Below are 14,079 nucleotides of genomic sequence, written 5' to 3' on the forward strand. Positions count from 1 at the left end.
AACTATGATGCTCACATACTAAATGTTGTGGCCAGTAGGAGATGCACAAATGCATCAACATCCGTTCAGGTTACAACCTGATGCCAAAATCCCTCCATTCTAAGAAAGCAAAAGAGAGTGGGAATATGAAGGGTATATCCTCCATTTATAGGGGGAACTAAGGTATACCCAAGACGTATCTGGGTATCTAAATATAATAGCCAGAGTTAGGGACAGTAAAAAGACAACAGAAAATTTGGTGAATATGTTACATTTAAATCATAGGGCAGACGTGCCCCACACCATGCCTTGGGATCCCTTTCACACAGCTGTGAAAACTAAGCACCTGGTCAGAGCTTCCCTTTTGTCCTGCAAGCTTTAATTTTCTTCACACAGAAGGCAGGAAACGTGAAGAGTTGTGTGTTTGGATCCAGCCCAAAAAAAAAAAAAAAAAAAAAAATGCTGGGACACACCTAAGACACCCACTCATATTCACCACCTGGAAAACTAGTTTACATTCTGCTTTCAACTGAGAGACACTTGGACTTTCTTGTAATACCTCAGTGAGGTATTTCAGAAGGAACGTCACTTAAAAGTCCCATGCAACTAATTAGTTTTGTATAAAGACTATCAGTCCTGCTTATAACTGCAGCAGTGTTTTCTTCACTAATCACAGGGAGGTACATGATCTTACCCCCTGTGTATGACCCCATTACTTCACGTGGTTGGTTCAGGTTTCATGAATAAAACAATGAATAGAAAAGCCAAGGACAAGAGTTACCTACTTCCAAGAGACTGTTAGCAGCAAGTCTTTAACAGTGCTGGATACATAAGAACAGTTCAGGTAAGAAATGCTCATCAGGCATTTCATCTTCTGTGATTTCTCTTCCATAAAGTGCATAAACAGCAGTGACACACATACCTGACTTTGGAGCTGGCAAATAAAACAAGCAGGTATTTGAAAATTATGCCCTCTGTTTTCTCTTCTAGGTTTATACTGTTGGTCTTGAGATAGTCACTTTGTATTTCATACCCTGCTTTACGAATAAAGGGAACTCGACAGTTCAGGGTAGCTCAGGTTCCTTTATCTTTGGCTCACCCTACCTTCACTACAACGTAAAGGAACAATGAAGAAAAGGAAGGAGTATCTTCAGGTCACTTAGTAGTTGACTGTAAAAAGGTTGAGCTCATTTCTTCAAACATTCAAATGGTACTGAAAGGAAACCACTGTTCCCAGACTCTACAAATGCACTCCTAGGTGTTTGATTACATCAGGATTTGCACTGGTATGCCATTTCTGTGAAGTAGAAAAGGGAAGAAAGAAGCAATACAACTTCTGACAGCAAAATAAAGTATTGTATTTTACTTCCACTGGAGTTAATAGCAGAACTTCCTGACCACACTTGAGTCAGCTGATTTTGTACAAAACAAGATAAATCACTGAAAATATCACCTGAAAAAGCATGTAAGTATTACTGATAGAGCTTGTATTTCACAGGAAATGTCACTCCGTTTCCACTGTTGGAATTTCAGGATTTTAGGAAACATTATCAGCCACTACAACAATCATCAGTACCATTTACTTCTACAGAAACACTGAAATCAACCCATCTTACCAAAATATGTAAGAACTGAAAAGTTCTAGCAGTTTCATCATTCTAGTCTTCCTTTAATTGAGCTCCAGCATCAACCTGCACATCTCAGACTCTTAACAGTGGTCTTGTTAGTTGCTCATTTGTTCATAAGAGAACACTTGAAAGGTGCTCGTAACATGCTACAACACACTTCCTCTGGGCAAGGTATATTTCAATACCTAAGTAATGGAATTAATAATGCAGTAAAGTGAGAAATCATTCTACTTTTCCATTTCCACTGCAACCAGGTGAGCCTATGTAATTACGTCAGGCAGGAGAAAAGATTTACTTCTGCACCATTTTTAGTTCATATGCAGCAAACGCAGCCATGTACTTAAACTTTATTTGAAAAGTCAACAAGAAAAAACAAAGTTTTGCTGCTAGTTCTTTGTAAAAATTGCTCTGCTTCAGACTTCCGAGTTGCACTGTAGCATGTCTTTACCCAGTTGTTGTAAAATGATTTGTGTTCCAGTATTTCCACTGTAAAGAAAATCCCTTCCCTGTATTCTTTGTGTATTAAGTAACAATGTAAAACTTCTTTTTACCTAATAAAACATTAAAGGAAGAAGGAAATGTCATTTTTCAAAGTTTCTACACTCATCTACTCTAACAGTGGTAACATCCTGTTCTAAGTGGAACACAGTAGATTTTTTTGGTAATAAAGATATTAAGCCAGGTAGATTTGAAACAACTTTTTTTCTGGCAATTTAATGAAACTCTTCAAATAACACAGACAAATCTATGGTTAGTATTTAAAGTGCTCTTTATCTGATGCAGCAAATATTTGGCTGGTACCCTTCTGGTCTCTAGCACTTCAGAGATGATCTTATTGGGATGGGGAGATGTGTATGCAGAACAAACTGTTCTAAGTTGCAGCTCTGTGCCATTGCCAGTTGGTACAGTACTATCAAAGCATAAAACAAACCCAGCCTTTGTCATGGAAACATTACCATGCCCATGTGTTCTCACCCCAATCTGCAGAGGCAGACGTTAGTGCCTGGGATTTGCAATCTCCTGCAGTTAGAAAGCAAGATCAGGAACTAGAAAACTAACTGAAGGAAAATCAGTAATCAAATGAACGCACGGCGAATGTCCATGGGGCGGCCCCGGCTAGGCCTAGGTGGAAACCTCTCACTGGGACCAGCTCGTCCTGGAAGTGTAGGGTTTGCTCCAGGCAAGGAGCCAATTGGGTCAAAATGTGGTCTGAATGGAGGAAACTGGTTTGGTGTTTCTCCTGGGCCTGGAATGAGTGAGTTAATTGGGTCTCCAACATATGGAAGTGTTGGTCTCTCATCATATTCTCCACCAATGACCATTGGGGGATAGATAGGGTTTGATGGAAATGGGTTAGGAGGAAAAGGATTAGGATAGAATGGGTTGGGATGAAAGGGGACTGGATGAGGTGTAGGGGGCAGAAACATTGCGTGCCTCCATCTCAGCGCCTCCTTCTTCTGCTTTAACTTTTTCTTGTATAGCTGCAGACAGGAAAAAAAAAAAAAAAAAAGACATTTTAAAGCTCTGCAAGCGCTGAGCTCCAGCTCCAGCAACTGCATTCAGTTCCGCAGCACTTCTCAAACAAGCACTCCTCACCAGACTAGAACCCAGAATAGCAGTTTCCCTGCCAAAGACCAAATACACCTCTGGAAGACCTCTACCCCATGATTTGGGAATGCACCACATGACTTGGTAATGCTGTTCTCTTCTACTCTGACCAAAATATGCACACACAAAACACTACACTTTACAAATAAAATGTATCTCAATGCTACTGCCTCCCAAAGTCTGTGTTTTATCCTCAAATTAGCCATGGAAAACTAATTTCAGAGAGATTATATTAAAAAGCCACCTACTTCTTTCCAGTCTGTGTCACGAGGCCTTGTAACAGGATCTACAAAGAGAAGGAATAATTAGAGAGAGCAACCTATTTTATTTTTAAGGAGTGTTTACACCATTGATGCCCACAGTTTTGTCAGAACTTGCAGAAGAATCAGGAGATTAAAAAAAAACCAAAAAAAACACTTTTGTTCACTACATTTTTCATAGATAAAATAATATAAAGCTCCAGGACAATCCACTTGTACACCAATTCTATATAAAGCATCAACTCCAAAACTTACTAAGTAGAGAAATCCCAGAAATACTATCCCATCTCTGACTTCTAACAGAACTTCTGCTTAATCACTTTATTTCTTCAATCTCTTGAGAGATAATAGCAGGAGTATCTCTTATCTCCACTTCCTAGTATTTACAATAGCCAGTGCACAAAGGCAGCCAGGGAAACACATGGAGATAAGGGAAGTCTGCACTAGACCACGGCAAGAACTATATGGCTCATCAGTAACAGCTCAGCAGACTGTCATCAGTTTTCATGACAGAAAGCTTTGTATCCACTTGAATGACACCTGACCAGCTGTACTGGTTAGCATCACAAATGACTGCATTGACTCACGGTGTTTAAAATTCCTAAGTGGCTGTCTGAGGGGCTTCTGATCAAGGTCTGCGAGATCTAATGCCTCTGTTCACATGAGAATGTAACTAGGAAAAAGATGTGCCTCGGCATTACCTCGGAAATCTCGCAGATAGACGAACCTCCACAGAAGCTGGTCGTTTGAAGCCGCGTAAAGATCACGGCAAACGGCAGATAGAGAGAGGAGAGAACGGGCATCCAGAAGTCTGAAAATACGAAGCTTGAGCTCAAGAGGAAGGACCACTAACCCAAACACATCTGGCAAGTTCAGAGCTACAAATTGGAGAAAACAGAAGCATTAAATTACTCTACTTCTAAAGACCCTAAAAGAAAGGATGGACATTATAATATTCCCTTTAAACCACTTCCCTTTGATGCCCCACTTACTCCACATTTCTCGGAAAGCACTGTGAGGTGACTTCTTGTAAAAGAGATCTCTTGCAACTATTTACAGAGTGCAAAAAATAGGGCAAATGGCATTTCATACTGACCACTTTTAGTCACTGTAAGCCTAAGAAACATTCCACACACCTAACTATGTTTATAGGCTATAGAACAAAGGAATAAGCAAAGAGACCTGCCCAATTCCTTGAGCCCACAAAAAACAACATTAATTACAGTGCACATGCTTCACATAAAACCTTCCCACACTGAAGTCTAGAGGGAATTCCGTTGAATAGTCTTCAGTATAAATATCTGAGGCCTTTTATGGCAATACCTATACGGAGAGCATGGCTTCCTACTGCTCCACAAACACCAGCTTAGGTTACTTCCTACCATTCTTTCCAAGGGCCCTCAATGGTTACTGAGAAGATCATTCCTGGGGTTACACTTCCAAATATGATGCTATATAAATTTCTCTCCTTTGACAAAGAAATGGATTAAAGCTACAGAACTACTGCCACAGAATTATTGTGGTATGATTTTCTCATCATTAAGCATGGAAAACAGCCACTCCAATCTCTTAAGTGAAACTAATCAAAAATTAAACCAAATAAATGATAATTTTATTAACATTTTCTAGGATAGAAAGATTACTATAATTTATTCAGAATGTACAAATTCCTTTATGCTTACTCTCTACATACCAATCACTGAACAGCTGTTTCTAACACTTTTCCTACAAGACTTTAGTGAGACCTCCCTCCTTCTGTCCTCCAAAATGGAAGTACCATCTCTAGTTGTAATTATTTTCTCTCACCTTGTCGGGCAGCAGCCAGAAGAGAGTAAACCAGTTGGTCTTTGAAAAGACGGGATAATTTCTGAAGGTCTTTGTAAACACCTGCAACCTTTTCTATCAAAAAAAAAAGAGGCAAAAACCTCAACTTCAGGAGATTATAATGTAAAAATTATAAAAATAGCAAAAATCATGGTTTTCTTGTAAACAGAACTCTAATCTGCTTGTAATTGTGATGGGAGCAGCTCTGCAGCCAGAATGTAACAGTCATGCAACACGCAGTTCATCAGCAAAGATGTTCAACAGTCATGCCAGGCTTTCCTTTGGCCTTAAAAAGCACCATTAAGAGAAAAAGCTGACTCTCAAGCTGTCAGAGCTTCCTTTGTCAGATTGCCAAGCTCACGTGTAACATGCACCTATGCTGTAAAAGCCTGCAATAGTCATTTTTCTGATAGGAATCTTTTCCCATTCTGTTCTCAAAGGTAGAAGCTAGAAGAGTCAGATGTTTTACAGACATTTCAGAGCTCAAGTAATTCTTCCTCTTAGACTTGTACATCAGTGGCTGGGGCTACCCAGGACACTGTGTGCAACACAGAGTCAGCCTTAACTGCCAACAAAGCAGTTCATGAACTTCAGAGAACAAAAAGCTAATCAGGTCTGTGCTTACAAGGATCCACAGCTATCAGCCCTCTCCTCCTCTGCCTTAATTTCACCTCTAATTTTGGCATTCTAGAGAGAGACGTGTGGTCAGTACATTTTCTGACAAAAAGAAGGTTAACAACCACAGTCACACAACAGGAGTGTAGGTACCATCATAGATTCATAGCATGGTTTGGGCTGGAAGGGACCTTAAAGGTTATCTAGTTCCAACCCCCCACCATGGGCAGGGACACCTTCCACTAGACCAAGCACCAGCCTCTGAAGTCCTGAACTGCCAGACAGAAAGGAGATATAATCCAGCACGGATACCCCAGGAATTCACTCGTGCTTAGGAGTTCAGAGATAACACGCATTTTGGGCAAAAGATGACTCCAGCTTTGCAAGGTTCTTTCCATACACAGGTAATCAAATTCCAACAGTTTCAACAGCAAAAGGTGAGAAAATGTGTATACTCTGAACTCCTTTTATCACAAAGCTATGACTCACCTAAATGGTAACCATAGGGAGGTTTGGCAGGGAAGATTGGTTGGGTTTTTGTTGGGGTTTTTATCGGTTTGGTATTCTTCACCTATTTGGTCCTCTACTGAAGAATATCCTTACTCACTGTGTGACTTCCCTACTTTTCAGTTTACTACTATGAATATCCTAGCTCAATCATACCTGGCTCCTGAAAGCAAACGAAGGATGCTGGCAATAGTTGTATCCTCTTAACACCTTTAATCTCTTTGTACATTTTTAGCGTTGCTGCAAACAAAAACAAACAAAACATTTCAAAATTTAAAACACACAGATGACAAAGATCACTTCATTATTGATTTATCCTTCAAAGGCATTTTATTTTCATCCCTGATCATATTCCCTCAAGCAATATGCAACTATAGCAAGCAGCTAGACAAAAATTTTGGGAGTGGCATTTAAAATAGCAGTGAATAAAGATAGATCTTGGTGCCAGAAACCAAACCCAAGCATTTCTAACTAAAAGAGGTACACAATGAGCCATTATTATAACCCAGACATTAAAGAAATATTTACTAGAAAAAGCCTCAACAAGCCTATTACATGAAAACAGCAGGCATGGTAGTTGTTAAACTGTCCCAAAACTAACTTTAATCTAACTTGGTTAAAACATTTAAGCAGAATGTGTACATGTTGCAAGAAAACTTATGTGCTTGTACATACTGCCATCATCAGTTATAATTTCTACAAATAAATGTAACATTTTTAACCAAAGATCCCTTTAAATTGGAGTAAAGTCCAAATTTAATACTGGTTCTGCAAAAACGTGAAATTACTCCCACACTAAATAAAACATGAACAGAAGTCCAAACCCAAACAAAACAGACAAACATAAAAAAAAATAGCAACAACAAAACCAAACAAACAGCAACAAAAAGCCCCAACCACTATGTGATATGGAAGTCACTTCAAAAAACTATGGAGTTCCCTAAATTTTCTGGACTGAATAGCTTAAATTAATTTTGAGACCACAGCTAAACTGATGGTGTGCTACACGAAAGATTACACATTAAAAGCTAAAGAATACGTAGTCCTGATATTGCTTATAAGTCTTGCAAAGAACATGAGCTGGAGAAAATCTGCCTATTTCAAAGGTTGCCATTGTACATTGAAGTTCCTATGACAGGAGATAAGAAACAGATTTTACAAGACTGCAATGAAAAGGCCAGCTGAAGCTCCTAAGTTTTGATCTGTTATGATCACAGAAACAGAGAACATTTCTGAAGTGGCATTTCTTGCCCATCAGCAATCTGGATAATCAAAGTGTCGTTCCAAACAGAGTGCATAAAAGCATTTAAGTTTTCCTTTGCTAAACAATGGCGATATTTAGCAATGTGCATGCAGGATAAAAACTTGACTGACTTACCATTAATAGCAACAAGATCTCCTAAAGGCACACAAGTCAAACCAGCAGAACCTCCTTCACAAAGGGGATGTGTGTACTGCAACTTGTAAACACCATTCCCTCTCCATTTCTCTGGCATAGACACTGCCTTGGCTTCTGTTCCCTAAAAATGTGAAGAGATAACACACTGCCACATTTTACCAATATACAAAGAATAAGGTATGAAAAAGAGAATGAGAAGTTAGGAAATGCTAGAATGCTGCTTGCAAATGTTAGCTAGTCTCAGTGTGCATTATGATACAGACAGTAACTGCATGATTATATGCTCTTTTCTCAAGACTAACAGCAAATTGATGGAGAAGTTCAGTAATTTTTTTGTCCCGACGCAGTTCCTGACAGTGAGCAGACTCACACCCATTTCTTTGAGACATGTACTTCATTCTCTCAGTTGCTCCAGCATTCTGACATCTCCTGCATGCATGTTAATTTACTGCACCTTGCCTGTGAACTTGTGAGGTCTGACATGGCTGGAAGAATCAGATTTTTTTTGAATGCATTTCAAGCTCAGTGCACTAGCAGTTCTTCAATTTCAGCATGAAAAGGTTCAGGTGGAGTCCCACAGGGGGACACAACAATCACAGGCATCAACTCTCTTTCCTCTTGAATCTGCACAGCAATCATCTTTCCTACTTTCAAGCCTACCCACTGACACAAACAAACTCTCTTCTCAATGGCAAATATTTTCTTCAGGTAATACTTGATGGTATGGGGAGGCAAATAAAGTAGCTGGTTTATTGAACTGGTATTGGTCAACCAGAAACCTAAACTAACCCCCTACATGTGCTTAGTTAGCCTCACTGCAAGAAAAACCATGAGAATTTGAACATCTTGCCTGAGATCCAAGTCTTTTTTTTTTTTTTTTCTTTTTGGCATGTTCAGCAATGCATTAGTAAGCACACAATGGAAATGTGAAAAATCTAAGGGGAAAAGGTGAATTCTTACATTGTACAGAGGTACTGCCGTAGGTGCTCAAGCATGATACCTCCATAGATCAGAGGAATCAAAGCCTAACTTAACACAATTGAAGACAATACAGAATTGGAGGCAGTATTTCACCAGATCTAGGCCTTGTTAACCACCCTTTGAACAGGACACAATTGAGATGATATTGATGCTTAAGGCAGTGCTTCCAAGAAGTGCTGTAATCTAAGAACACCTATACAAGTTTGACAGTATAAATGAGAATCAGGTTATCAGCTGGGTCCCAGTGAGGCTGAGGACTGAAAAAGCACAAGGACAGCTCTATCACACCTAAAAGCTGCTCTAGTCTTTTAGCCTTAAGGCTAACTGGTCAGGTAATTTACAGAAGAAGCCTCTATTGCTGACAGATACAAAGCCAAAAGCAGATCTTCAGATGTATCTTGCATCACATGTTCCCATGATATTCCACAGCTTTCTCATACTGACCAAGAAGTTTCCTGATTGGTTGTGCACCTACCTGAGGCACATAGCCTGCCTCCATCATGAGAAGGTGTACTAGAACAATCAAAGCATCAGTGGCACTGGTACACTCAGCAGAAAGGTAGAGCATCTCTAACGAATGTGGTATTTCACCATCAGCAGCTTCACTGCACAGCATGGGTTCAGAGGGATAGGAACCTGTACCTTCTTCCAAGTCAACGTCTTCTGGGACTAATCCAGAAGGAAATTCTAGGCTGGATCCTGCCTTCAAAGAGAAAGGAAAACATACTTTTTTTCAGAAAATTATACCTCTATATACACCAACATTATTTGCCTGCTTATTCCAGTCCTCACAGGCACCAAGTGTACTCTGCTTGTTTCTCATGCAAGTTCTACATCTCCCATTTTCAAGCACCCCAGCTGGAGACTGTGGTTATACACAGAGCCTCTGTAATTTTTCATATTTATAATGCAAGCCCTTCATGAAAAGGTTCTATTATTTGACTGCATATACAATCGCCCAACTACACTTACTTTCATTACTTTCTATTGTTTTAATCCTAAATCAATTTTCATATGTTGAACCAGTATTTTTTAAAGACCTCATAGAAAAGTTGTATTAGGAAATATTTTGTATTCAAAATTCATTCCAAAACCAAAAACTACTTGTTTTGAAAAAATGTTGGAAGACCATTTCCTCCCACCTTCTCAACCTCCTGACTATAACAGACAGGATCATATGAGATGGACCATGGCACTAGGCTGTACATGCAGAGTCTCATCTAGTCTAGGAGACTCCATCCACCAAAGGACCCAGAAACTGCAGCTGGTAGGAGCTGTAACCTGCTTTATTATTGTAGGTAATGTCTCACAGAAAACAATCACTGAGTAATATGAAAAAATGTGCCTATCAGCTTCACAAAGCATACACGTCACAGCTTCTGCTAATGCTTTGTAGATGCACATCTATCTCAGCAACACAACCTCCATGCACAAGACAAGCAGGTCTCACTCCATGGCAGGATGTCTGAATCACAGGGAATTGTTATAACCCATCATAAAGGCCTCATGCATTCATCATGCCAGCGGCATTTCTGACAGGTAGTGCCTGATGCATTTCTTCAGTACCTCGAATCAGTTTCCTCAGAAAGACAGCACTGAGGCAGGTTAACAAATATCCCCCTAACTTCCTTATGGAAAGCACATCTTCCAGAAAAACCACTGAATCTTGCAAACATGTCAAATCTGAAAGAAGTCAAGGTGTCTGAAATAGCTTCGGTGCCACAGCTATCAATGAATGGAGAGATATTTCCATTCAAATAATTGGCTAAATATCAGACAAGGAACAAAACATTCTGAAGAGATTCTCTACTGTATAGTACAGCAGCTGACACAACAGCTTGTGTTTGTCTTGGGTTCAGTTGAATCTGCTGCTGATATTCAATACCATACTGCCATCATGCCAGCTTCAAAACAAAACTGCTGGCTGGAGTAAAGTATCATGGGGATTGAAGTTCAGATTGTAACATGAGAGGCTTCCTGTTCAGTCTGTTGGGCAGACTGATGTGCGCTTGGGGGCTGCTATATGCTTGGGTGGGGAGAACCCTTTTAATCACTGACTTCTGCTGCTGCATCTGCTTTTTGCTGCATTCTTCTGCATATAGGCTAAGGTAATTGTACAGCGTATCATATCCAGTGAACTCTTGATCACAACCCAGAGACTTTTTTTGTGTTACTTTCTTTCCCAGCGGCAGCAGGGGGAGCAGGACTTGTGAGAGCAGGCGGTGGTAAACCAGCACAGTGTTGTACAGGACAAGTCACATACTTACTCTCTCATCACTCTTTTGAACTTCCACCTGAACTTTCTGGTTGTCAGGTTGCTCATTCTGCCCCCTTTCTTTTGGACTCTTGGCCTGACTTTTGTTGGGGATCAAGGTGGATGGCTCACGACCATTCTGAAGTGGAGAAGGAGTAGAAGGAAGAGGAGGTAGGTTGGGTTGTCCATCTGCTTCTAGTAACAAACATATCAAATCACCAGAAACAATCCCATATGAAGCCAAGGTCTTCTCATCTTCTGTAAGAGCATCTTTTCTATTCAATGTTATTGAAAATTCAGTATCAGAACTACAAGCAGAAAAGAAAAAAAAAAAAAGTAGTAAACATGTTTGGCTACATATGGGTAACAACACAGAGGCATAGTTAAGAAACATATACTGCATACCACAACAGTACTAAGCCACAGGGCTGAATCTTTTGATATATGGTTAATTATTAATGGAAAAGTGAGGAAAAAAATATGGCTTGAAACTATTTCCTCCATGTTTCCACATGCATTTTAAGTAGCTGTAGCTATGTGGTTGATATATCTTAAATGCAGTGACTGCTCATAAAACAGTTAAGAAGGACAGCAAACAAGTGCCCTTCAAACTGGAAGATCTCACACCTAGAAAAACAAGCCTTAACTACTGGCCAAAATTATTTAAGGAATAAGACAATATTGCAGATTCAACCAACTTGTCGCCCAATCAAGCAAAATATTAAGTTTCAAAAGGTCAGCAGCTGCCCTACTGCAAGCTAGCTGTAAATGAGGGCAATAAGATGCTTCGGAGCAAGCATTTACCAAATAAAATGACCAAACAGAAATGCAGTCTGTTAGAACCAAAGCAGCTATCCAGTATCAGCTAGAAAACTTGCTATGGCAAGACAAGCAGCAACTTCCAATTTCTCCAGCTTAGACTGCTAGAGTTTCACTCATATCCAATTTCGGGATTGTGAATACAAACCCGTTAAAACTGCTTCAGGAAATGAGCCCCTTCTGCAGGCGCTTCCTAAACTGATTTTGCAGACTTCACTCTCTTATGAAGGCTGCCCTAAATTCTTCGTAAAGCATTTACTGAATTTAAACCCAGAGATTCTTCGGACGACTGCAGAATTGCAAAACTGGCAAGCTACACACATTTTTTGTAACGTAAAGCCCACACAGAAAGTCAGATCAACTCTGACTGAGCTGCAACCCGCGTTTCAGAGCCCAGCGTTTTCCCAAGTCTCACTTTCCCGTTCTGCAGCGAACAAGCCGGGAAGCAAAACCCTTCGCAGGTGTCGTTACCTGCCGCCCCGCCGGCGCCGCTGGTGAGCCCTGTCTCACTGCACGAGCTTTAGCAACGCGCCTTGTTGAGTAAAGCCTCAATGCCGACAAGCTTTTAAGGCCCCCGGGGCGGAGACCCGCTGCGGGACACCGCACACGCACCTACGGGCCACAGCGCTTTCGCAGCGCAAGCCTTACGCCGCACGCGGCGGCGCAGCTCAGCGCCTGTCGCCCCAGGCTGCCCTAGCCCCCTCCTCTCAGCACCCGCCCTCTGCGCCCTACACTCTTGGCCGGAGGAGCACCCATACGCTCCGCGGCTCTGCAAAGCCGCCAGCACCCACCGCCCAACCAGCAGGGGGTAGCACTGATACGGCGGGGTAAGGGGTTCAGATATGCGCCGGGCCGGACCGCTCCGCCCCAATATTCGCACCACGTGGTGAGGGCCCTGCCGGCCCGAGCGCGCGGCCGCCGCCGCCGCCGCCCCCCCCCGCCCCCCCACCCCCCAGCTCCCCGCCCCGCACGGTACCTGTACCCCCAGGCGGGCAGCAAGGCCCAGCGCAGCTGCGCGCGCAGCTCCCCCAGCGTTGGCTCCGCCCCTTGCACCTCCAGCGGCGCCGTTCGCTTCTGCAGCCGCACGCGGAGCTTCATGGCGGAGGCGGAGGTGGCTCTCCGCACCCACCTCGCGCCCCTAGCAGACCCCACCGAGTGGCGGCGACGGTGATAGTGTCGGTAGACAGCAGGCGCAAGGGCTGCCGGGGTGTGGCGTTGTTTTGGTTGGCGCGGCACCGCCCCTCAGCTCGCCAGGCACCGCCCCCGGGGCCCGAGGCGTTTCCTCAGCGTGCCGCCGGCCTCACGCCAGATCGGTGCCTCGGCGTGCCACGTCATGACCTGCGCGCAGGGCCGCCCTTCCCGGCCTGCATCGATGATTGGGTGTTCGGCTGAACCGGTGCCTGCGCCGGAAGGAATTACCGTGCCCCTTGTTTCCGGTGCTGTCGGTAGAGGGGAGGTAGCGGTGGCCGTTGCTCCTGCTCGCCTTCGTTATTCAGATTGCTGTCCCGCTCTTTCAGCTATAGCTCGTCCCCCTCAGTGGCTTATCCTTGGTCTCTGCGCACTGGCTGCCTGCCTCCGTGTTGAGAGATTTTGCCGGGCTCCTTCTCTTCCCTTCAGTGTATGGAATCATTCGGATTGGACAGGACTTTTAAGTAATCTAGCGGTTGACCTAGCACAGCCAACTCCGCTAGGCGCCACATCTACATAGAGGATGAGAGTGGAAGGAAGTGGCAAAGGCAGGGACAAAGAGCATAGAAAGGAGAACACATGAGAAGGGATAAAGAGCACCATGCCTGTCAGAAATCCTGCTTTCCTCTCTTGAAGAAAGTTAAATCCAAAGTACACTGCTACTTCAACATTATGACCATTTTCTGTTGGCTATGGATGTGGTCTGTTTTACCTGACTCTTGTTCTAGCCCCAGTCACCTGTGTTCCCACTGCCTGCTTAGTCCACACTTTTTAGGGAGGCTGAAGGAGGCTTCCCTAGTATGAGAAGGCAAGAGAATTCCAATGGACACGTATGGTGTTGACCTCAGTCTGGAAAGGCCACTGTGTGAAAATACTACAGAAATCTGTGTACTTAGAAGCTTGAAGAAATGCTTCTATACATAAGAATTTTTATTTTCAGCATAGTTCACCCTTTTAAGTCTTATTTATTAAAATAATGTGCAGTATGCTGACCAAAGAAAGTTCCTTAACAGCAGC

The 14,079-nt window shown here is 42.5% G+C and overlaps 1 protein-coding gene across 1 annotated transcript; it reads right to left on the bottom strand.

Moving 5' to 3' along the window:
- Positions 1-1,356: 1,356 nt before the first annotated feature.
- FBXO7 (F-box protein 7) lies at positions 1,357-12,972 on the bottom strand. The gene is made up of 9 exons (XM_054386546.1): positions 12,851-12,972; positions 11,069-11,363; positions 9,277-9,504; positions 7,800-7,941; positions 6,578-6,661; positions 5,282-5,374; positions 4,177-4,353; positions 3,464-3,501; positions 1,357-3,088 (listed from the first exon to the last, which is right to left on the bottom strand). The coding sequence occupies exons 1-9, from the start codon at positions 12,970-12,972 to the stop codon at positions 2,684-2,686; spliced, it is 1,584 nt and encodes a 527-aa protein (XP_054242521.1). The 3' UTR covers positions 1,357-2,683.
- Positions 12,973-14,079: the final 1,107 nt, after the last annotated feature.

The sequence above is a fragment of the Indicator indicator genome, chromosome 14, assembly GCF_027791375.1.
Source record: "Indicator indicator isolate 239-I01 chromosome 14, UM_Iind_1.1, whole genome shotgun sequence".
NCBI classification, from domain to species: domain Eukaryota; kingdom Metazoa; phylum Chordata; class Aves; order Piciformes; family Indicatoridae; genus Indicator; species Indicator indicator.

Coding starts and splice junctions, on each gene's coding strand:
- FBXO7 (XM_054386546.1), bottom strand. CDS start 12,972: ATGAAGCTCCGCGTGCGGCTGCAGAAGCGAACGGCGCCGCTGGAGGTG. Junction 7,942..9,276: donor AGGCAGGCTATGTGCCTCAG/GTAGGTGCACAA, acceptor TCACATTTTTAG/GGAACAGAAGCCAAGGCAGT. Junction 3,089..3,463: donor GTGACACAGACTGGAAAGAA/GTAGGTGGCTTT, acceptor TCCTGTCTGCAG/CTATACAAGAAAAAGTTAAA.